The following is a 22,263-nucleotide window of genomic DNA, read 5'->3' as shown; positions in this document are numbered from 1 at the left end:
GAAAGGCAAAGGCTCTCTGTGGGGGGCCATGTGGGGGGCATCCTGCAACCCCTGGAGCCAGAAAGGCCTGCGGACGACTAGAAGGATCCCACCTGTCACACGTTGAATTGTGTCTCCCCAAATTTATAAGTTGGACCCTTCAGAATATGACTACATTTGGACACAGGGCTTTGAAATGGGCCATTAGGTTAAAACGAGGTCCTCCGGGTAGGCCTTAGTCCGATACGCCTGATATCCTCGTACGAGGAGGAGATTGGGACACAACCATGACCAGAGGGAAGGTGACCCACCCACCTAAGGTGGCCACTTACAAGTCAGGGAGAGAGGCCTCAGAACAGTCACCCCCGCCTGCCCTGTGACCTGGGACTCTGGCCTCCAGAACAGAGAGAGAATACATTTCTGCTGCTTAAAGTATTCTGCCAGGGGCGCCGGGGCAGCTCGGTCAGTTAGGCATTGGACTCTTAGTTTAGGCTCAGGTCGTGATCTTAGGGTTCACGAGTTCGAGCCCCACGTCAAGCTCTACGCTGACAGCTCAGAGCCTGCTTGGGATTCTCTCTCTCTCCCTTTCTCTGTCTGTCCCTCCCCTGTGTGAGCACGCGCTCTCAAAAAAAAAAGAAAACAAAAAGAAACATTAAAAAAATAATAATAACTGAGCCTCCGGCTTTGGGGCCCCTGGGGGCAGGGAGCAGGGGCAGCTACCGCCGCAACAAGAGAGGGCCCAGCACCTGCCGCTCCCACCCACCAGCACTTTCTGGGGAACCTTCCCGAACCTCCCAGCATCTTCCCTTTCCCTCGTGTTTTAAAAACATATCTCGTTACTTAAGAAATACACATTCATTGTAGACAGACTGGAAAACTTAGATGAGCAAACACCAACAAGGGGCTTTAATCCCACCACATGAAGACAGCTCCCCTGAACATTTAGGCTTAGACGGTTCCAGACTTTCCTATGCAGATGCCCCCTCCCTCCTTCATGCGTATGTGCACCAAGTCCCCGCCAGGTGGGACATCTGTGAGCCGGGCACAAGAAACGCCCTGGCCTCACCGACTTAACAGCCCACCCTAGACAGAAAGGACTAATTTTTCCCCCAGATGGGATTGCACCTCACACAACTTCATAACCTCCTTCCTCCCACTTGCCATGTTCTGACCCCTTCCAAAATACTGTCCTACACTCACTGGAAAACTGGCCTGTATTTTTTTTTAAATTTTTTTATTTATTTTGAGAGACAGAAAGGGAGAGAGGGCATGAGCAGGGGAGGGGAAGGGCACAGAGAGTGAGAGTGAGAGAAAGAGAGAGAGAGAGAGAGAGAGAGAGAGAGAATCCCAAGCAGGCTCCCAGCTGTCAGCACAGAGCCTGACATGGGGCTCGAACCCACAAACCGTGAGATCATGACCTGAACCGAGACCAAGAGTTAGACGCTTACTTAACTGACTGAGCCCCCCAGGGTTCCCTAAAGGTGGGCTTTAAACGTGGACCTTCAAACGGTTCCCTATAAACAACAGGATATGACCATCGTCCCAGGCACTGTGCTCCTCAACCCAGGTCACCTTCCTAGACTGTGACGGGGGGGGGGCTGCCGGGTCAAAGGGCACATGTGTCCTAAGGGGGTTTGATGCACATCTAAACACACGCATCTGTGGGTGACAAACACAACACAGCTGGGGGCTGCCGCTGCCGCTCCCAGGGCGTCCGGGGACAGGGCCTGGCCTCCCAGCAACCAGACGAGGTGACAACCTACCAGTTGGACAGGGCCTGCAGGGCAGCGTTCATGTAGCAGGAGTTGCCAAGGTTCTTCATGCCTGTGAGGCCTAGGGAGCCAATGCACACCGGGGAGGCAGGGTGAGGGTCCCGCCACTCACGGACAGCCACCAGGACGCAGCCAGAGGACGACGTGGGTGGCCGGCATCCCTCCCCAGAAGTCTACCAAGTTAGCTTAATGCAGTCACGGCAGCTGTGGGCGTCTGAGCGTTTCCAACAGATGGACAGCTTTGCCCTCCACCCAGCCTGGCCCACCGTTCGTGGCACACAGGCAAGGAGGCCAGCTGTGGAGGGGCCAGCCTGCCCAGGGTCACACACTGAGGCCGAGGATGAGGACCGGCAGGCCACGGGGACTCGGCCAGATGGCTGGCACTCCCAGGGAAGCCACCACACTCTAGGGACCGTCAGTCACTCTGCCCACACAGCCCACTGCGCCCCAGAGCTCCCCCAGTCCACCGCGGAGGCCCCCGGCCCGGCCCGACAGTGCCCCCAGCTCTGGGGTCAGCTACCTCGAGGTTTCAGGTCATCATCCTCTGACTCAGACTCTCCTTCGTCGGCCACGGCAATAGGGACAGTTTTGAGAGGGTGCACGGGCAGTGGAGGGTCCTGTGGGAGAGGCTCTGAGTGAGGAAATCGGGGAGGCGAGGTGGCAGGGGTGGGGATCAGAGGTCCGCGTGCTCCCCAGGAGGAAAGGAAACTGGGTCGCCCAGCCCCCACCCCCAGCCCACACCGGATCGACCCATCTGGGCAGAGGACACCCCAGAAAAAGATGGCTCCGGCAGCCCCACCCTGGGAAACTTGGGTTTTATTCACACTGATAAAAATGGATTTATAATAAATTTGGAAAAAAACAGAAGCAACGAATAACATACAATCCAACTTTCCCAAGACGACCACTCTTACGTCTGTACAGAGTTATGTGAATTTTTTAATCTTAAAACACACACGCCCCCTCAAACCAGATACTGTATGTATACTGTCTTATAGCCTTTTTTGTAAATAATCATAACCAGCTGCCACGCGTGCAAATGCATTCCATAAACATGTACTGAGCACCTACTACGTGACAGTTGCTGTGTAAACACAGAGGAGACATGCACGGGCCTCCCTGAGCTCTGACTCCAGTCAGCCAATCCCACAAGCTGTGTACTGACCAGGACCTGAGGCCGCCCTCCGGGCATGGGTCTGCCGGGCCCACCACCTTCAGGTGCCCCACAGTGCACTGCTCAGTGGATCATTAGGGGGGGTTCTGGTGTTTTCCAGAGAAACGCACTNTGGGGTATTTCCACAGGCCTAGAAGCATCTGCACTGGCCCCAGGCCCAGGCTCTGGGCAAGCCTGCCCCTTGCACACAGCCTGCCCATGGCCTGTTAACTCCCGAGGGCAGGCCCTTCCCAGGAGGACCTTTGTGTCCTCAACCCCCCACCCCAGAGGTCCTGGCACACAGCTGGGGCTCACGAGCGTTCACTGGCACCTGAGAACATGGACCAGGGACAGATGCTGTCCGGGACCCACCAATCCCTGCTCCACCGATGCGGAGGTCACAAGGCCCTGCCCCCATCGCGTCACCACCAATGGCACTGACCCCGCCGCACCCCCTTACCTGCTCCGAGAACTTGGGCGAGTGGCCTGCCGGGGGCGCCGCCAGCCTCTGCTCCAGGAACACCTCCTTCTCACAGGCGTAACACCACACCCGGAACGTGGTCAGGTTCACCGTCAGGTGGTGCTTTTTCACCTAGACGGCAAGATCCAAAGGGAGGTTGAGGATACACAGGCCCAGCAGGTGTCCCAAGGCTGCATCCGGCGACCTCAGTAAAGGGCCCGAAAGCAGCAAATGTGCCCCTCCTCCAGCCAGGAAGGCCATGGGCTGCCGTTTACCAGTCACGCACGTATGCTACACGCGTGCACCTACATCAGCTCTGGCGTCTCGTGTTCCTATTTTACAGACACGGCCAGCGAGGCCCAGAGCAGGGAGATGGAGCTGGGAGGCGGCTGGAGCCGGGGTTTGAATCCTGGGCCACCTGCCTGCAGGGCCCGGGCGCCCAGCCCCAGCACCCACCTGAGCGTGAATGGTGCTGTGGTCAGAGAAGGATTCTCCGCAGCCAACGTAGGGGCAGGCGACCTGGGGAGAGAGGGAAGGGGAGACGATTGGGGGCTGGACCATCTCCGCGACCAGGGCCGAGGCCCTGCCGCCCCACGGGAACACGCACTTTATGCCTCTGCAGCTCCAGCTGGAAAGGGCGCCTGCCCTAAAAGCTGGCCCTGCCCCCTGAGTAGGGTGGGCAGGTGCCCTGGGCTACTGGCCTCCTGCAGAGAAGCCCAGGTAGGGTCCCAGCAAGACACGGGCCCGGCTGAGGCCCGGCTGTGTGGTGCCTAGCCCGTCTCCCCTACTTCCTTATGGGCCAGTAATTGAGACCCACAAACTGGCCCACAGTGGGGACCCACGGGGGGCCCGCAGGTCCCTCATTTGCCTTTGGCCTTGCACTTCTCTATCCCAAATCTACCCACCCGCCAGGCCCACTGCAGGCCTGCAGCCCAGCGATCAGCCTGCTTCTCCACAAGAGATCAGGACCGCGCAGGCTTGGGAGGGCCTTCCCGACACGAAGGACACACCACTTCCTGCAAATGGGGCTCCAAGGACACAGGAGCAGGCCTCACGTGTCCTGCTGTCCCCCGAGGGCCCGGACAGTGTTCTGCAATCTGCCTTAGAATGGAGCGACAGGCCCTGAAGGCCGAGGCCAGAGTCCCCTGGTGGCCCGTGTGTCCTTGTTTTTGTTCTTTTTTCTTTCTACTTGCATTTGTTTTCAAAGAAAATTTAAGTAACAGCCATTTTCAACAGGATTTAAATTTAATAAATACATACTTGCAGAAAATTGTGGGAAACGCCACAAGAATTCCAGAGAAAAAACGGAACTACCCCCAAATCCCATTCCCCATAGAAAACGGTCACATTCTGACACCTCTCTAACAAGCAGTAACAACGAACCGTGACTGGGTTTTGCTGGATGCACACGCACACGCACCCGTGTGCACACGTGTGAGTACAGAGCTTTGCCTTTTCTGTGGACGGGATCATTTAGTCTGGAGTCCTGCTCTGGAAACAGCCTGTCGTTTCCTCTTGTCATTTTTGGTGGCTGCCCAGGCAGGGATTGGCTGACTCTGGCGCCCCCTTGGCTCAGGCCCCCGCCTCTGAGACATCCGTGCCCTGTGTCCCGGCCCGAGGTTCCCAGTGGTGCCCGCCAGAGGCGGACGTTCCCAGCCCAGAGTCCAGACCAAGCCCCACGCCCCCCCCGGCGGCAGGGGAACCTTACCTGGAGACAGGCCCACAGGTTCGGTCCAGTAACACCACACGACTGACAGGCTCCCTGGGCCAGGGGAGGGGGAGGGAAAGAGCCAAGTGTGAGCAGCCTGGGGCGGCGCCCCGGCCAGAGGCACCGCACACTCACCTGCCTGCCGGAAGCCAACACCCGCCCCCCACAGCTCTCCACTTAAAGGCGTTTTTGCCTGGGAAAGGCCTCCACCAGCCTGCCGATATAAATGTCTTTCTTCGGGGCGCCTGGGGGCCTCAGTCGGCTAAGCGGCGGACCTCAGCTCAGGTCGTGTTCTCATGGTTCATGGGTTCGAGCCCTGCGTCAGGCTCTGTGCGGAAAGCTCAGAGCCTAGAGCCTGCTTCAGATTCTGTGTCTCCCTCTCTTTCTGACCCTCCCCCACTCACAGTGTGTGTCTCTCTCTCTCAAAAATAACAATTAAAAAAAAACTTTTTAAATAAAAATAAATAAAATAAATACAAACAAAAAATAAATAAGTAAATGTCCTTCACAGGGCACCTTATGCTTTACCGTTCATATTTTGCTTCCTTATGTGCTGCAAAAACATTTTCAGTAAAATCCTTTAAAACTCAAATGAACAGACCTGTTAACATGCATTTTATCGCACCGACTCTTCCTTTGATGACTGTGTAAGCCTTTCTCCCCGTCTAGATTCTGGTCTCCATGAAAGAGGGATGGTCTATTTTGTCTACCCCTGTGGCTTCGCAGAGCCTAGTACAAATTGGGCCATCAATACATTTTTAATTATCTTAAAGAAATGTATTTATTTATTTATAAAGTTTATCGTTGAGAGAGAGAGTAAGCGCAAGTAATTATAAAAATTATTGTTGAGAGAGAGAGAGAGAGAGAGAGAGAGAATCCCAAGCAGGCTCAGCACTGTCAGCACAGAACCCAGTGAGGGGCTCAAACTCACGAACCGTTGAGATAGTGACCTGAGCCAAAATCAAGAGTTGGAGGCTTAACTGACTGGGCCACCCAGGCGCCCCAGGGGACATCAGTGCATTGGATGAGCACACAAAATGCCCAGGTTTCTGGCGTTCGGGTGACAGAGCCCGCTGCTGGCCTCCCAGTGCCTCCCCTGCCTGCTTTAGCAACGGGATGCGCGGATTTGGGCTGAGCACACGGCCAGCCAGCAGCAGACTGTTTCTCGGCCCCACTGTGGTCATGGGGCTCAGTTCTAGTCAATGAGATGACAGCGAAAGGGACATGCCACTTCCGGGCTGTGGATCTGCCCCTTGCTCCTCCTCCTCCCACCGGCTGGAATGCAGATGTGATGGCAGGATGGGGGGCAAGCCAGGACTCAGAAATGAAAGCCATGTACTGGGAAGGGCAGGGCTGCCCTGGCATCCCATGTCCCTCTGGACTGTTCTATGAGAAAAGGAAACGTCTCTCTCATTTAAGATGCTATTATTTCGACGTTTTCGTTATAACTTAAATCGTGCCTTAAGTAACCTTGTCTGCTGCGTGGGTCTAAAACAGCAATTCCCAGCTGAGCCTCCATGATGCCCACTGTGCCCCCGTGAGCTGTGAAGCCGATTCCAAGTGCCAGCTCCGACAGCACTCACACCCCGGGCTTCAGTCGGAGCGAGGGTGACCCCTGCCGAGGACGGCCATGGCTAAGTTCTCCACACGCCGCTCCTGCAATCCCCACCAGTGTGTGGGTGGCAGCTCTTTTGGACACATGAGGAACCCAGGCTCAAGGTCACACCCTGCTACAGAGCAGGTCAGGAGGGGAAGTGGAGGAGCCTGGGTCATAGGGCACCCCCAACAGGAGAGCGGCTTCCCCTTCTCATGCCTCGGCAGGAATTTTGTGTTCTCACCGAGCCCAGTTGCTGGTTGTGTCAGCAAAGGGCCTGAACATGGAGCTCCCGTAGGGTTGCGGGGAAGCAGGTTGGACCTGATATCGGAAATCTGACTCAGGGTCTCCTACTGAGGGTGCTGGGGAGACAGCAGGAGACTGGGCTACCTCCAGGCCCCGCCCCTGCCCTTCCTGAATTTGTAATCTGTTTTCTGATTTTCTGATTTCACAATTCACTTCCTCCTTCCAGGGCTTCCTTTTGGTTACAGTCGTTTGAATGACAAAAGTATCCTGTGCTTGTCTGCTTTTCTTCTTTAGGCTCAAGGCCAACTCAAAGACCCCGAGATCAAGAGCCGAATGCTCTACAGAGGCAGCCAGGAGCCCTGTATGCGTGTTTTAACAGTTCAAATGACACATACATGCTGTATACAATCTCAAGGAGAGCATATAACATATAATAAATACACATGCTGGAATAACCTGAGGCATATCTCTCCGTACTTTTTTTTTTAATGTTTATTTTTGAGAGAGAGACAGAGCGCAAACGGGGTGAGGGAGACACAGAATCGGAAGCAGGCTCCAGGCTTTGAGCTGTCAGCACGGAGCCCGACGTGGGGCTTGAACTCATGAGCTGTGAGATCGTGAGCTGAGCTGAAGTCAGACGCTTAACCGACTGAGCCACCCAGGTGGTCCCCCCACCCCCGCTATCCTTTCTTCTGATACAACATATATGCATACACTTAGGGGACTGGGTGTGATTTTTAGGAAAAATAAGGTCACGTTAGACATATTTCTCTGACACAGGCCTCTGTCACCTTTTTATGGTCGGCTTTCCACGTCTGCACGCAGACGCCACATCTGTCCGTCTGCCGTGATGACACAGCACCCCACGCTGCGGGCACTCCGTCATCAGCCATTCCCTTTAGCTGCCACCAGCTGTCTCCATGACAAACTAGGCTCAGTAACTACTGCTGTGTGTCTTTGTAACTGGTACTCACACCTCTGCGGGATGAATTCCCATGCGTGGGGTTGGGTCCCTGAAGTGACAGGAATGCCCCCCCCCGCCCCCCACGTGTGCGGTCGGTCTCCTCCCCTCCGTCACTGTCAGCCCGGGTTGGATCAGCCTGTGGTTTGTCCGGCAGATGAAAAATGCTACCACCTTGTGATCCGGGGCAATATCCCCAGCCGCTCGTGAAGTTAAGCACCTTTTTTCTGGAGGTCCTCGGCCATTTGCATCCCCTGCATTGTGCCGGCCCTGTTCACACCCCTACCCCTTCTGGTGTTTTAAAACAATCTTGGTCCCATTGCGCAGATTTCTGGCTGCTCAGAGAAGGGCGGAAGACGTACTCTCTGAAACATAGGCCTGACACGTTCCAGGTGCTCTCGGTCCTTCTGCCCCAGGAGACCTGACACTTCCAAAGGCTGCCGTGCCCCAGCCCAGGTCCTGCCTCCTCGCTCACCTCTTTGCCCTCGGATCCCCCTATTCCTGCCTCCTCTGGAGGAAAATACCCTCGGTCTGTCTCCTCAGTTCTCTCCGCAGACTCAGAGAGAACCCCGCGTGCCCGCAAAGGCCCCACGGCCTCGCTCTGCCCTCTTCCAGACCACAAGAGAACCAAAACTGCTTCGAACAAAGCCACGGGTACTTTGAAGACCTGACCCCTCCCGCAGGCCCAGGCTGAACCGGCTCAGGCCAAAGGCCACCCAGGACCTGCCGGGACAGGGAGGCGGAGGGACCGCCATCAGGGGCCCGGAAAGAAGAGCGGGCAATTTAGAGCGTGAGTCTAGGACCCCCTCTTCTGGGCCCGTGCCCCCTACGCGCTCTGCCCCCACACGGGACAGCACGTGCAGGGGGCTCTCACAGCACCGCGCGCAGCACGTGTGAAGGGCCTGGGTGTCCACCCACAGAGGCTCGGGTACGGGGTCCCCACAACGAGACCCCGTGCGACTCCAGCGCAAACAAGGACAGAGTGGCCTCTAGGTACCGGGGCTGAAAGAGCTCCAAGATCTACTGTCCTACGAAGGAAGCAAGTTACAAAGGTGTCTGGGGGCGCCTGGGGGGCTCGGTCAGTTAAGCGTCCGACTCTTGATTTCAGCTCAGCTCAAGATCTCACGGTTAGTGGGTTAGCGTGGGATTCTCTGTCTCCCTCTCTCTCTGCCCCTACGCCCCTCATGCCCTCCCTCCCTCCCTCTCTCTCTCCCTTTCTCTCTAAAATAAATTAATTCAAAACAAGAAAACAAATTTTTAAAAAGCATCTATGTTACCTTTTACGTCATGAAGAGGGAAATGAAAAATAAGCATATTTGCATGTATTTGCATAGAGAAACTCTGAAAAAATACAAAAGAAACTGATGTAATTGGCTCCCTAAAGGTGGGATAGGGCGGGGGAATACAGAGGGTGGGAAGGGGGACATCTTGGCATTTTTTTTATGTTTATTTTTGAGAGAGAGACAGAGCATGAGCAGGGGAGCGGCAGCAAGAGAGGGAGACACAGAATCCAAAGCAGGTGTCAGCACAGAGCCCAATGTGGGGCTCAAACCTACAACCTGGGAGATCATGACCTGAGCTAAAGTTGGACATTTAACCAACCGAGCCACCTAGGCACTCCTGACTTTTTTTCTTTAATTTCTTATTTTAAGCAGGCTCCACACCCAATGTGGGGCTCCAACCCCGAGATTAAGAGTCGCGTGCTCTACCGACCAAGCTAGCCAGGCAACCCCCTACTTAAAAAATTTTTTTATTGACATGGATACTTTTACAGTGTTCGATTTTGAACCAGAGAAAAGTATTACCCATTCAAAACACTTTAGCAAAGAAAGACGCCTCCCCCCCACGCAGAGAGGCCCACCTTCCTGCTCTGGGCCTCCCCAGATCCTCCCCAGGTCACACAAGTCAAATGTCGGCAGACTCTCAGAGCATGATTCATTCCCTGCCTCCGAAAGGCTCCAGCGGCTAATGCACAGGGCATTAGTGGCTCCCAAAGGGACTGATCTAAGGGGTAATTAACAGCTGTTGGGCCGCAGCCCCGGAAGGCTTCCCGCACAGGCGCCAGACCTTCCATTTACACAAAAGGCTAAGCAGAGACTGTCTGGGAGCCGGTTCTTCAACTCCTTCAAACGCTTCCTTCGGAAACATCTGTACCTTAGGAAGCCAGTGGCCCTGGGTGTGGGCCCCAGCTCTGAAAGGTCGGACCCTTTACCTTAGATTTGAACAGCAAGTCCTCCTTGGTCACCTCCCCTATAGAGTCAAGGTGGGGGCAAAGGCTCCTGGGGTCCCCCATGTTGGCCGGGGCTCACCTACAAGAGAACACAGGGGGCCCGGGTGAACGGCAGCCACTGCTGCGGGGAGGCGGGGGCTACTGGCTCAGAGCACAACTCTGGTCGCACGTCCTGGCTCTGCCACCTGTCGAGGAAGCCACTTCTCCAAGCCTCGCTGTCCTGCTCTGGGAATTGGGCGTGACGGTACGGCTCCAAGGACTCACAAACGGGTACGTGTAACACTGACGACTTGTGAACAGGCCTGTGGATCGTACCAATGTCACTTTGCTGGTTGTGACGCCGTGACATTGTACTACCAACATGCCGAAGATGTGGCACCCCCGGGGGAAACCGAGCGAAGGGAACGTAGGACCTCCCCGGCACAGTCGTGGCAACTTTCTGTGAGTTACCAACTATTCCCAAAGAAAATGTATAAAAACAGGTCACCGGATTTGCTTCAGCCACCCCAAGTTTTCGCAGAAATCACACCCAGGGATCTGACCGCCGATTCCAGCTCCAAACCGCTGCCCGGACCAAGATTAAGTGGAGCCAATGTGGTTTAATCAAAGGCAGAGGCGGTGGGTCCACCGCCAGGAGCGGACCCCCACCCTCTCCTGAAATGGCCAGCCAGGGGCTGACCGGCCCAGGTCCCCAGCAGGCAGGCCCCCAGCCAGGACAGGTATTCTGGGTGCTGTTCAAGCCCCAGGTAGCAGACTTAGGGGTTTCCATGCATCATTTCTTGGAAAACTCCCCAGGGCAACCGTGATTAGCCCCAGCTGACAGACTCAGAGACAGGGGTTCCTTCTGGGCTCAGGTCTCACGGCGAAGGAGTGCTAGAGCCAGGGAGGAAGCCCGAGCACTCGGACCCCTAAGGCCTCCCTTGCATTCTCTCGCTTTTTAACTTTGGGCACCGGAAACACACACAGATGGCTCGCACCCACACACCGGCACCCAGCTTCAACAACGAGCTGTGCACAGCCACCCTTGCTTCGGCCCAAACTCCCACTTCCTCTTTTTGGTTAGCAAACCCAGATACCGCCTCGGTTCATCGGTGTGTGTCCTTAAAAGATAAGGGCTTGAAAAAAAGCAAAAGGAAAAAAACCAAAACAAGAGAACCGCAATTCCGTTATTTCACCGAAAATAACTTCCTCTTGGGTCCGTGCTTGAGGGCTACGCCTGAAAGGGCGAGGCTGGGGGCCTACCTCTGCGCGGAGCGACACCCCCAGGAAGCAGCCAGCATTCGCATTCTCCGTGGACGGCCGGTGGCGGTGGGCCGGCTGGACAGAGCGCAGGCCTCAGGGAGGGAACCTGGGGAAACAAAGCAGCTCACTTCATACGCGGCTCCATTATTTTAAACTCACTCGAAGCGCCGACCAGCGGCTCCGAAGAGGTCAGAATTCTTCCTGGGAGGGACAAGTGAAATTCTGGACGTCTGGGCTCCCCAGTCCATCCACAGGGACCAGAAAAACACAGCACTCTGGGGAAGCTGAAGAAGGCTTGTGCAGAGCTGGGAGGTGGGGGCAGCCCCTCCTCGGGGGGTGTGATCCCCGAGAGCAGAGACCTGCAAGGGTCTGCACGAGCGGGCCGCGAGCCTCTCCAGCTATTGCTCTGGCTGCCACAGCCATTAACCTCCTGGGCAGAAGGCTCAGCCCATTCCGCGCACGCAACCAGGACCCTCAGATCCCCCTTGGAGCTTCCCAAGGATCCTGTGCCTNCTATGCCAAGTGTTGAGCAACCCCCGGCCAGAGGCACAACTGAGTGCATTCTCGTGTCATCACTGACCGCCCTTCCCCAACCCTGCTGGGCCACAGTCTCCCAGACACGGGCCGTGCGAAGAGGGAGAGGCAGTTAGAAGCTAACATTTAAAATGGTCACGTGGCAATGATGGGTTCAAGGTTCTGAATTCCAAGCCTCTTCACCTGAAGCCAGAGGTTTTAGGGTTTTTTGTTTGTTTGTTTTCACTGAGGTCAAGCGCCCCAGGTTGGCAAGCGGCACTATGGGGGCGGGGGCGGGGGCGGAGAGTGGCTTTGGTGTGTGTGCCCCGTCTTTCTAGCTAGATGGCCGAGCCAGTTTATGAGCTTGACGCCCAGGGCCGTGCACGGAGCCCGGGACAAGAATGCCGGTGACAAGCCCATCTTGATTCACATGTGCAGTCACACCACTCAAGTTCCTCCAACTTCAGGCAGGGGAGAAAAACAAAAAGCCCTCCGTGTATCCTCACTGCCCCTGTTCTACAGAAGAAGAAACAGAACTTTAGGAGCAGAGAGACTTGGCCACAGTCAGTCCCCAGCTAGTGAGTCGTGGGTGGGGACTCGCTCCGATCGTCTGGTGCAGAGCTGTGCTCTAAATCAGGACTTGGCAAGTCTTGTCTACATTGTGGGCCATGTGGATCTTTATCACATATTCTTTTTGTTTTCTTACGATGTATTAAAAATTTTTTTTTTTTTCAATGTCCTAGCTCGAGGGCCTTGCAAAACAACGCTAGCCGGCTGCCACAGTTTGCTGCCTCCTGTCCTGACTCGCTGTGCTGCTGGGAACCCATCAAAACACACCCGGAGCACCGACACTGCATGTTCCACTGCACACAAATCACTACTTTAAATAAGGCAGGTAGCAAAGAAGAGCCAAGAAGGTTCACCCGGCCACAGATTTTTTTCTAGGGAAGCATTCAGGGTGTGCACAAAGACAGATTGACCAAGATAGTTATGGATATGTTCAGATATGTTCAGATATGAACTGGATGCAATCTAAGCAAACAACAGGCAGTTAGACAAACACGGACACAACCACACTCTTCATACCGTGCAGATACATATTGAATCTTCCTATCCATGAAATTCAATTAGGTCTAAATACATGGAGAGATACACTATGTTCATGGATTGGCACACTCAATATTCATACTGCCCATAGATTCAATGTCATCTTCATCAAAATCCCGGCAAGCTTTCTTGTAGAAATCGTCAAGCTAATTTGAAACGTTTATACAGAAAAGAAGACCTAGAAGAGCCAAAACCATTTGGAAGCAGCACAAAGTTGGAAGATTGAGACCATCTGGCCTAAGAATTTCTATAAAGGTTCAGCAAACAAGTTAGTGGGGTATTGGCTCAAACACAGACACGCACGTAGCTCAAGGGAAAAGAAGCGAGAGTCTAGAATTAGACCTGCACATGTGTGGTCAACTGATTTCCAATAAAGGTACTGATAGAATTCAACGGGTAAAAGGAAGTCTTTTCAACAGAGGCTCTCCGTATGGGGAAGTAAATGACCTTTAACCCCTACTGCATATCAGACACAAGACTTACTTAGAAATGGGTCACAGTCTTTATGTAACTGGTGGTCCACAGAGGTTTTAGAAGATCTTCCCTTTCCTCTCGTTCTTTTCCAGGGGTCTGGAAGAGTCGGTTACTCTGAAACACGCTGTTGATAGATTCCCAGTTTGCGTTCCCCTTTTCAAACTGACGACACGCTCCCCTACTTCTTTCTCCTCTAGTCTTTCATTTGTTCGTGGCGCTGCTGGAGCTCAGCTTCAGAGTCCTTCAGTTTTCGATCTTTTTCTTTGTCCTTCGTCTCAAACACCTGCTGCATCTGCGGCTCCTTCAACGTTAGCCACACACTCCGTTCTTCCATCGTGCCAGGGGGCTCTGGGCATGTTGCCCTTTACTCTTGTTACCCACCCCCCTCTCGGGCACAGCTGCCGTTTCCTGCTTCTGCACTTGCCCCCGCGTAACATGATCAGTGACATCTTCCAAGCCTTGCACATGTGTCCTTATCAACCTAATTCTTAGAATTGCAAAACCCCAACATTCACCATTCTCAGCTCCAGCAGCTGGCACCCAAGGAGGCAGCCTTCCCCCGACCCTCTGCAGTTAACTCCGCTCACTCCATCACTCCCTCCCATAGCAAGAGGTGAACAGTCCTTCGGGTTTTTAACAAGCTTTCCTTCTTCCTCACCTTCTGCTTCTGGAAATGTGTACGTTTTTACTTTACGTGCTTGGATCTCTTTACCTGTTTTTTAAACCTTGCCACACCTCTGGTGTGAGCATGTCTGCTCTTGGCAATAAGTGGGATGACATTCACTTTTTCATAAACCCAGTGTCCAATGGTTTAAGTCCATCTTCTGAAGGGGCAACACCGCACCCCGTTTTCAGGCTTCCAATGTCTGTGAACTAGAGACTCTGTGCTTAGGCAGCCTTCCGATTTAGTGTCGACGTGCTCAGTAAGGGACTGCCAGCAATGACATCGTCGGCTCCATCTCCAAACCCTGGGGGCAGTTGCAGGCAGTAACTGAACACCACTTTCTTTGATTAAAGCTCCAACTGTTCCAGTCTTTTTTATTCTGTGGGAAGGACCAGGACACTCTGGAGAATACAAATATGTGAGGGGTAGGAGGCTGGGAGAAGATGTCCAGGTACATGTAGGACGGGAGGCAAGGAGCTATCGATCGACCAAACTCATTAAAAGGCTGCGTTTTGGGGGCGCCTGGGTGGCTCGATCGGTTAAGCGTCCGACTCTTGATTTCGGCTTAGGTCACGATCTGATGGTCTGTGAGATCGAGCCCCGTGTTGGGCTCCTTGCTGAGCTCCAGCAGCCCCACGAGCAAATGAAAGACTAGAGGAGAAAGAAGTAGGGGGGGATGTCGTCAGTTTGAAAACAAGAACGCAAACTGGGACTCTATCAACAACGTGTTTCAGAATAACCGACTCTTCCAGACCCCTGGAAGAGAACGAGAGGAAAGGGAAGATCTTCTAGACCCTCTGTGGACCATCAATTACATAAAGTCTGTGACCCATTTCGAAATCGTCTGATACGCAGTAGGGGTTAAAGGTCATTTACTTCCCCACACGGAGAGCCTCTGTTGAAAAGACTGCCATTTTCTCTCTCCTGCTCTCTCTGCTCCTCCCCAATCGCGCTCACTCTCTCTCTCAAAAATAAACTTAAAACATTGTTTTTAATTGGGGCACCTGGGTGGCTTAGTTGGTTAAGTGTTTGACTTCAGCTCAGGTCATGATCTCAGTTTGTGGATTCAAGCCCCATGTCAGGTTCTGTGCTGACAGCTCAGAGCCTGGAGCCTGCTTCCGATTCTGTGTCTCCCTCTCTCTCTGACCCTCCCCTGCTCAAGCTGTCTCTCTCTCTCAGAAAGAAATAGAACATTAAAAAAATTTTTTTTTTAATTTTTTTTAAAAAAAGAGAGATGCGTTTTATTGGATATAAATCATGCCTCAATAAAACGGATTTTAAACCCTGAATAAAAAAACTCACACTCTGACTTATGACCTATATTATCAACGTGGCCAAATCTCGAGAATGTTGAGTAATGAAAACGAATGGCACCACTCGCACCCGTGGGCGTGGCTGCTATCAAAACACAAAAAACTAAACCGGGGGGGAAAAAAAACAACGTTGGCGAGGATGTGGAGAAACTAGAACCTTCTATGCTCCTGGTGAGCTGGAAGATGATGCCGCTGCTGTGGAAAACAGCATGGAGGCTCCTCACAAATTAAACAGAATTACCGTAAGGTCCGGCAATTGCCCTTGTTGATATACACACACCTCGAAGCACTGAAAGCAGGGATGTGACCAGACATTTGCACACCCGTGTTCACAAGAAGCAGAGGGGGAAGCAGCAAAGGGTACATCGGAGGATGAAAGGATGGACAAAACGTGCTCTATCCATACAACAATTATTTAGCCTTGAAAAGGAAGAAAATTCTGACTCACGCAACAAGATGAACAAGGTTCAACAGTGAACCTTGAGGGCATTATGCTATGTAAACTAAGTCAGACACAAAAAGATAAATACGGTATGATTCCGCGTATACGAACTACCTGCAGTGCTCAACTCCGTAGAGACAGAAAGAAAGCAGAAGGGTGGGAGCGGGGAGAGGGAGGGGTTAATGTTCAATGGGGATACGGTCTCGGTTTGGGAAGACGGGGAGGTTCCGGAGCCGGATGGGTGGCGATGCGGCAGCGTGAAGTAACTGAACGCCACTGGACTGCACACCGGAAATGATTACGATGCTATGTTTTGTACGTATTTTGCTGAAATTTAAAAAATAAAATTTTCAAAAAAAGTTGCAGAAGGGTGTACGTACATGTAAGTATGCAGATATACGTATACGTATATACGCACAGTAGGACGCCATTCAAAAGAAAGTTTAAAAGGGGGGAGGGGCAGAGAATGATAACGAAGTAGAAGAGTCCACGGCCCCACCGTCTGCTGCCCACTGTCTCTGTCCTCTCTCAGCTGCGCTGTCCCCTGACCAGGCAAGGCGTCTGCGGGCCACCCTGCCCAACACTGCCCCACCCTACCCCACCCTCGTCTCTCCCGGGGACGGCCCATACCCCATACTTTGCACGCTCGGTAACCATTCTGGTCATTTACCTACTTTGTGGTCTAACGCCGTCCCCTCTCAAGAATGGGAGCTGCCCAAGGGCCGGGGCCTGTTTAGTGCACTGCTGGGGCTCGCATGCCTACAATGGCGCTTGGAGCGCACCAACGTCTCGGTAAATACTTGCTGAACGAACGGATCAAAAGCGCCAAAGGCCACAAACACTAGGACAGTAAACTTCCATGTTGGTAAACTAACCTTGCTTTGTGCCTGCAACAACGAGGCTTTGGTCATCCTTTCTGGGAGGAAGGAATCAAGTTGATTTTTGCTTCCTCGTCTTTTTCTGTCTGCATTTTCTGCTGTGAATGGATGTTGCTTTTGTAACATACAACCTGATAGGTTACTTTTAATTATCTTTCAAGTTGTTGGGGGCGCCTGGGTGGCTCAGTTAAAGCGCCTGACTCCTGATTTTGGCTCTGGTCATGATCGCGTGGTTGGGAGTTCGAGCCCCATGTCAGGCTCTGTGCTGACCGCTCAGAGCCTGGAGCCTGCTTCGGATTCTGTTGTCTCCCTCTCTCTCTGCCCTGCCCCGATATGCTCTCTCGTGCTCTCTCTCTTAAAAATAAATAAACATTAAAAAAAATTTTTTTAAGAAAAAAAAAGAAAGTAAAACCTTTTACCATGTGCCCCATTCACTTGAGGATCTGACCTTAACACCTTTGTTTTTTGTTTGCCTCGTTAACTTCCATGTTCAATGAAAAGCGTTCATCTCCTCCTACCTATCCTGAAAGTAGAAAACAGTTTTTTGTGTGGTTTTAATAAAATTAATTATGCAGCTCTATAGAAGCTGGAGGGCGTCCCCACTAAAATGGAAAAAAGACGGTTACTGCAGTCTTCATAGGCATGGACGTGTAATTCAAGAAAGGAAACTCAAAACTCAAAAATAACAACTACAATGTGTGGACGCCGTTTTTCTGTTTACATCATGTGCATTTGTCGCTAAACTTCAACAACTTCACTTTTTTTTTTTTTTTTTTAAGTAGTCTTCACGCCCAGCATGGAGCCCAACATGGGGCTTGAACTCATGACCCTGAGATCAAGACCTGAGCTGACATGGAGTGGGACGCTTCACTGACTGAGCCACCCAGGCGCCCCAACCACGTCCTTTCTCGTGGCTAAATAATATCCCACATACAATGTAAGCTACACCTTGCTCAGTCTTGGACCCTTAGGGTATTATGTGTGTGTGTGCTGCCATTAAAAATAAGGTAGCGTGAGGGGCGCCTGGGTGGCTTAGTCGGTTAAGCGTCCAACTTTCGCTTCGGTCATGATCTCGCGGTTCGTGGGTTCAGGCCCGTGTCACGCTCTGTGCTGACTGCCAGCTCAGAGCCTGGAGCCTGTTTCAGTCTGTGACTCCCTCTCTCTCTGACCCTCCCCTGCTCACACTGTCTCTCTCTCTCTCTCTCTCTCCTAGAAATAAATAAAACATTTAAAAAAAAAATAAGGTAGCATGAGAAGTATTTTGGAATATAAACCTTTGACTACATCTTTGCCCAAGGAAAACCGACTAGGTCAAAACCATATGTTTTGAAGGCTCTGGATTCATACGGACAAACTTCCCGCTAGCACTCCCAACATAGAAAGCTTGAGGGTTCCTAACGCTTTTTTTCAAAGTTAACGGTTCAGGGGCGCCTGGGTGGCTTAGTCGGTTAAGCGTCCGACTTTCGCTCGGGTCATGATCTCACGGTTCCCGGGTTCAAGCCCCGTGTCGGGCTCTGTGCTGACTGCCAGCTCAGAGCCTGGAGCCTGTTTCAGAGTCTGTGACTCCCTCTCTCTCTGACCCTCCCCTGCTGACACTGTCTCTCTCTCTCTCTCCTAGAAATAAATAAAACATTAGAAAAAAAATTAAAAAAAAAAAAAGTTAACGGTTCAAAAATCAGCTTGTGTACATGGAAAAGCTGAGAGGGTAGTACCGAAAGCTCTGGGTGTTGACTACTGCGCACACAGGACCGGAAGCACCGCAAGTGCCTGGTCTACAAGGGCTGTGCTTCGTTTATCACAGGCCCCTAGGAGTTTTGGCGTCGTTTTATCTCGGCACCCAACCGGCCTGGTGTGGGGCTGTGGAAAACGTGCCAGGTTTGGGCCCTGCCCTCATGGGGCACAGAGGCCCGTATCTCCACAGCGGGGTACCCGTATGCAGCCTCCGGGGACGTGATCATTCCCAGCGGCAGCCTTTTCCTGGGCTCCAACCCCACGTCAGTTGCTCCATTCATGAGCCTTGGAAGGGACTGTAATCACAGAAGGCAAGGAGAGATACAACCAGCCCTGAGATCGGCTCCTAGGTTGGCACTTGCTAAGCCATGTGTCATTAGAGAAGTCGGTCGCCCCTCAGTTCCCCCATCCATGAAATGGGAACAAAGACAGCACAGAGGGTTACGAGAGAGTGCGGGGAGACAAGGCACAGGGCCCACCTGGCACAATGGCTTCCAATCACGTGGCTCGGGGTCTGTCTTGACCTGCACAGTGAGGACGCTCCAAAATATTCTNAATAAAACATTTTAATAAATAAATAAATAAATAAAAATTAAAAAAATGTTCTGTACTATAGTTTGTGTTACTGGCCATGTTTTTTTAAGATCAGGGAACTGAGATGGGCAGGAATGTGAGACACACCCAAGGGTGCCCTCCATCAGCTTTTCAGCCAGGGCTCCGCTGCCCAGGCCAGCGCTGACTCTGAGCAGCCGCTGAGCCCTGCTGTTTCTCATCTTAGAAAGAACGGAGGCCCCAGCCCACGACACCACTTGCCTGAAACCCTACGCGGGGAAGTGACATGGCGAGGAAGGAACCAGGTTACGTCTGCCTTCACGGCACTTCCTGCTCTTGCTTCTATGCAAGCAAGTGGAGTGCACACAGCAGACACTTAATAACAACTGAAAGAAACATGTGCAGGGGCGCCTGGGTGGCTCATTCAGTTAAGCATCCGGCTTCCACTCAGGTTATGATCTCACAGTTCATGGATTGGAGCCCCACGTCGGGCTCTGTGCTGACTGACAGCTCAGAGCTTGGAGCCTGCTTCAGATTCTGTGTCTCCCTCTCTCTCTGACCCTCCCCTGCTCATGCTGTCTCTTTCTCTCAGAAATAAATAAAACATTTTAAAAAAACAAACTTTAAGAAACCTGTGCAGCCGAGGGAGCTAGATCCCAGGAACAGGCCCTCCGAGGGCACCTGGACTGTTGGGAGTCGGCAAGGCACCGGCCGCGGCCAGGGAGTGAGGCAGGGCACCTCCCCTTCTCGGCTGCCCAAGCAGGCCAGCTCCTCTCCCGGGGCAGCAAAAGCTGGGAGGCCCTGGCGGGTCTGGCGCAGAGCCCGCCCATCATCTCAGGCCCGGGTGAGGCTTCCGAGACCTGAAGGAGGGCAGGCACTTTTCCGTCCCTGGGGCCTAGAGCAAGGAGGGGGGGATGTGCCCCCAGCCTGGGGGGTGGGGCAGGCAGGCGGCATCTCTGGGCGCGGCACCAGCTGCTCAGACCAGGCCCTGAATACCCATTACTCATCATTTTCCTCGTCGTTCTGGCTCTGCCCTCCTCACGGCCGGGAGCCTGGCTCCTCAGGCCGGGAGAGGGAGCCTGCCAAGCCCCCACCAACATAGGGAGACACCCACCTGCCCTGATCGATGCCACGCCAGCCACCCCACACCCCTGCCCACACCCTTCCACGCCCCTCTGACCCTCAGAACGTGTCCCCTTTCCCTCCCTCCTGCCTGCTTCTCTCCGCCCTATCTCCAAGCAACTTCCATTTCTCCTAAAACCCAAATACATCCCTTCGGTCGACACAGTCTTAATTCCCTAAGAGTCCATCATCCTCCTGACTCCTAAAGCAGAACCCTCAGCCCCCTCCCGCCCTGACAAGTCTTGCTTGGCCTTACCCACCTAGCCCCTGCCCGGAATGGCCCGGTGTGATGACACTGACATGAAGAGACCCCACTGAATCCATACCACCATCCTGGAGGTCAGACAGCAGTGGGAGCTAAATCCATCTCCACCTCTTGTCCATTAAAAGAGGAGAGGCTGAGGCTCAGAGGGTGGAGTAAGTGGCTGGAGGTCACACAGCCACTGAGCCGCTGATCCAGGGTTTGAACCCAAGACTGCTGGCCCTGAAGTTGGTGCTCTCAACTATTGGCTCCGCAATGTCCCAAACGGCCCCAGCCAGGCTAGAGTGGGGACGATCTTCACCCCCTCCCACCCAAGCACCCACATTCCGAGGGCAGCTGCCTCGGGCCTCCTTCACAAGAGCCACTCCTGAGTCATGCTTCACACGGAGCACGTTCCTGCTCCTAGGATAACATCTCTGAACCTTAGCGCTGCAATTTGTTCCAGGTTCTGGAAGAGTCAGTTAATTGGAGAGGGCGTGGGTTTGGGGCCACCCCAGGCTGGCAGTCCTAGAAGCAGTGACTGGCCCAGGTCCCTGGGAAGCCATACATCCTGGAGTGAGGAAGCAGAAGCAGAAACTCTGACTCAGACCCCTAAAACTGCAAAGCAGAGAGGGTCAGAGACATTCACGCCAAAGGTCATGTAGCCAGTAGACGCAGAACAGGAATACGGGGTGGCGGGGGGAAGAGGCTCAGAGAAGGAAAGGCTCCTGCCCGCAGTCACATGGTAAGCGGGCACAACGGGGGCTGAACTGAGGGTCAGGACCTATACCTCAGTCCCCTGTTTTAGAATGTTACTGACCAAATCACAGATGAGAATCCACCCATTTAAATGTGCAACTCAATCCCCCCTCCCACTCATGATTCCTTTGCCTCGCTCTGTTCCCATAACCCTCATCACCTTCTCATACACTTGACATGCTTCTGTTATTAGAGCCTGAAGGCCACCGGATCAGAGATGTTTTGTCTCTTTTGCATCCCGGCATGCTTCAAGCATCTAGAACACGTAGTAAAAGCTCAGTATATATCTGAGTAAGTAAATTAGTCCAACAAACTTTTACTGAACACCTATTACGGCCAAGCCGTGAACTGCAATCACTTTGCCGGGTCCCAGATCTACCTAGACACTAATGTCCCCTGAACCCCGAAGCAAGTCTGACTCCAGAAAGGAGCTAGGAAAGCAGCCTCAATTCGAGCCAAATCCATCCATGTCCTTAAACCACCAAACTCTCACACAAAACTAAAACATGACGCATCTCTGAACTGAAGAGAACCCAAATTCTCTGGAGGCTGCCTCTGAGAAGCCATGCCGTCTCACCCCCCAAAAAAGGCCCAGCAAGACTTAGAGAGTCCGCAGCCCCTCAGCCCAGCCACCCAGATTCACAGCTGCCACAGTCCCAGCCTTACTTTGGCGAGAAACCGGTCTCAGATCTGCCACCGCCCAGGTGGGGANGAGGATGTCAGAGGAGAAGGGTCAGGAAATGTCCTTGGCCTCCTGGCCCTTTCTCTAGTGCTGTCCAGTACCTCCTAGCAGGAGGGTCGCTGTGGAGGGGGAGGTGGGGGTAGCAAAATCAGAGCCACCTCTGAAAGTATGACATCTGCAGGCGTAGACTCCCTGGGTTCCTGTAGCAATTCCCAAGGACCGTCTCCTCCAGCCATTAGGGACAGGATGGCCGGCGATTCCCAGGTACATCTGGGGTCCGGTGAACCAGACTGCAGAGGGCAAGGCTCGGGAGATTTTAACATACAGCTTGTGACCAAGGCCGAAAAGCGGTTCCAAGAAGTCCTGGGTCCGTGTGTCTCCATCCAGGGAAGGGAAAAGCAATCTCAGGAGAGACAGTTCCAGAGAAACGTGAAAGATCT

At 53.2% G+C, this 22,263-nt stretch overlaps 1 protein-coding gene across 1 annotated transcript in view; it reads right to left on the bottom strand.

Annotated features, from left to right (window-relative positions):
* The window catches only part of USP20 (ubiquitin specific peptidase 20), a 32,603-nt gene extending 17,853 nt beyond the window's left edge, over window positions 1-14,750 (bottom strand). Inside the window, 8 exon segments of the mRNA XM_077768379.1 lie at window positions 1,743-1,812; window positions 2,272-2,368; window positions 3,365-3,496; window positions 3,821-3,883; window positions 5,073-5,126; window positions 10,086-10,182; window positions 11,346-11,451; window positions 13,449-14,750. Of these exon segments, the coding sequence (XP_077624505.1) occupies window positions 1,743-1,812; window positions 2,272-2,368; window positions 3,365-3,496; window positions 3,821-3,883; window positions 5,073-5,126; window positions 10,086-10,166 (497 nt within the window). The 5' untranslated portion in view covers window positions 10,167-10,182; window positions 11,346-11,451; window positions 13,449-14,750.
* Window positions 14,751-22,263: the final 7,513 nt, after the last annotated feature.

This window comes from Crocuta crocuta, unplaced genomic scaffold (assembly GCF_008692635.1).
Source record: "Crocuta crocuta isolate KB4526 unplaced genomic scaffold, BGI_CrCroc_1.0 scaffold35, whole genome shotgun sequence".
Lineage (NCBI taxonomy): Eukaryota > Metazoa > Chordata > Mammalia > Carnivora > Hyaenidae > Crocuta > Crocuta crocuta.
The sequence above is the reverse complement of the archived record's forward strand: the minus strand, read 5'-3'. Positions and strand labels throughout refer to the sequence as shown.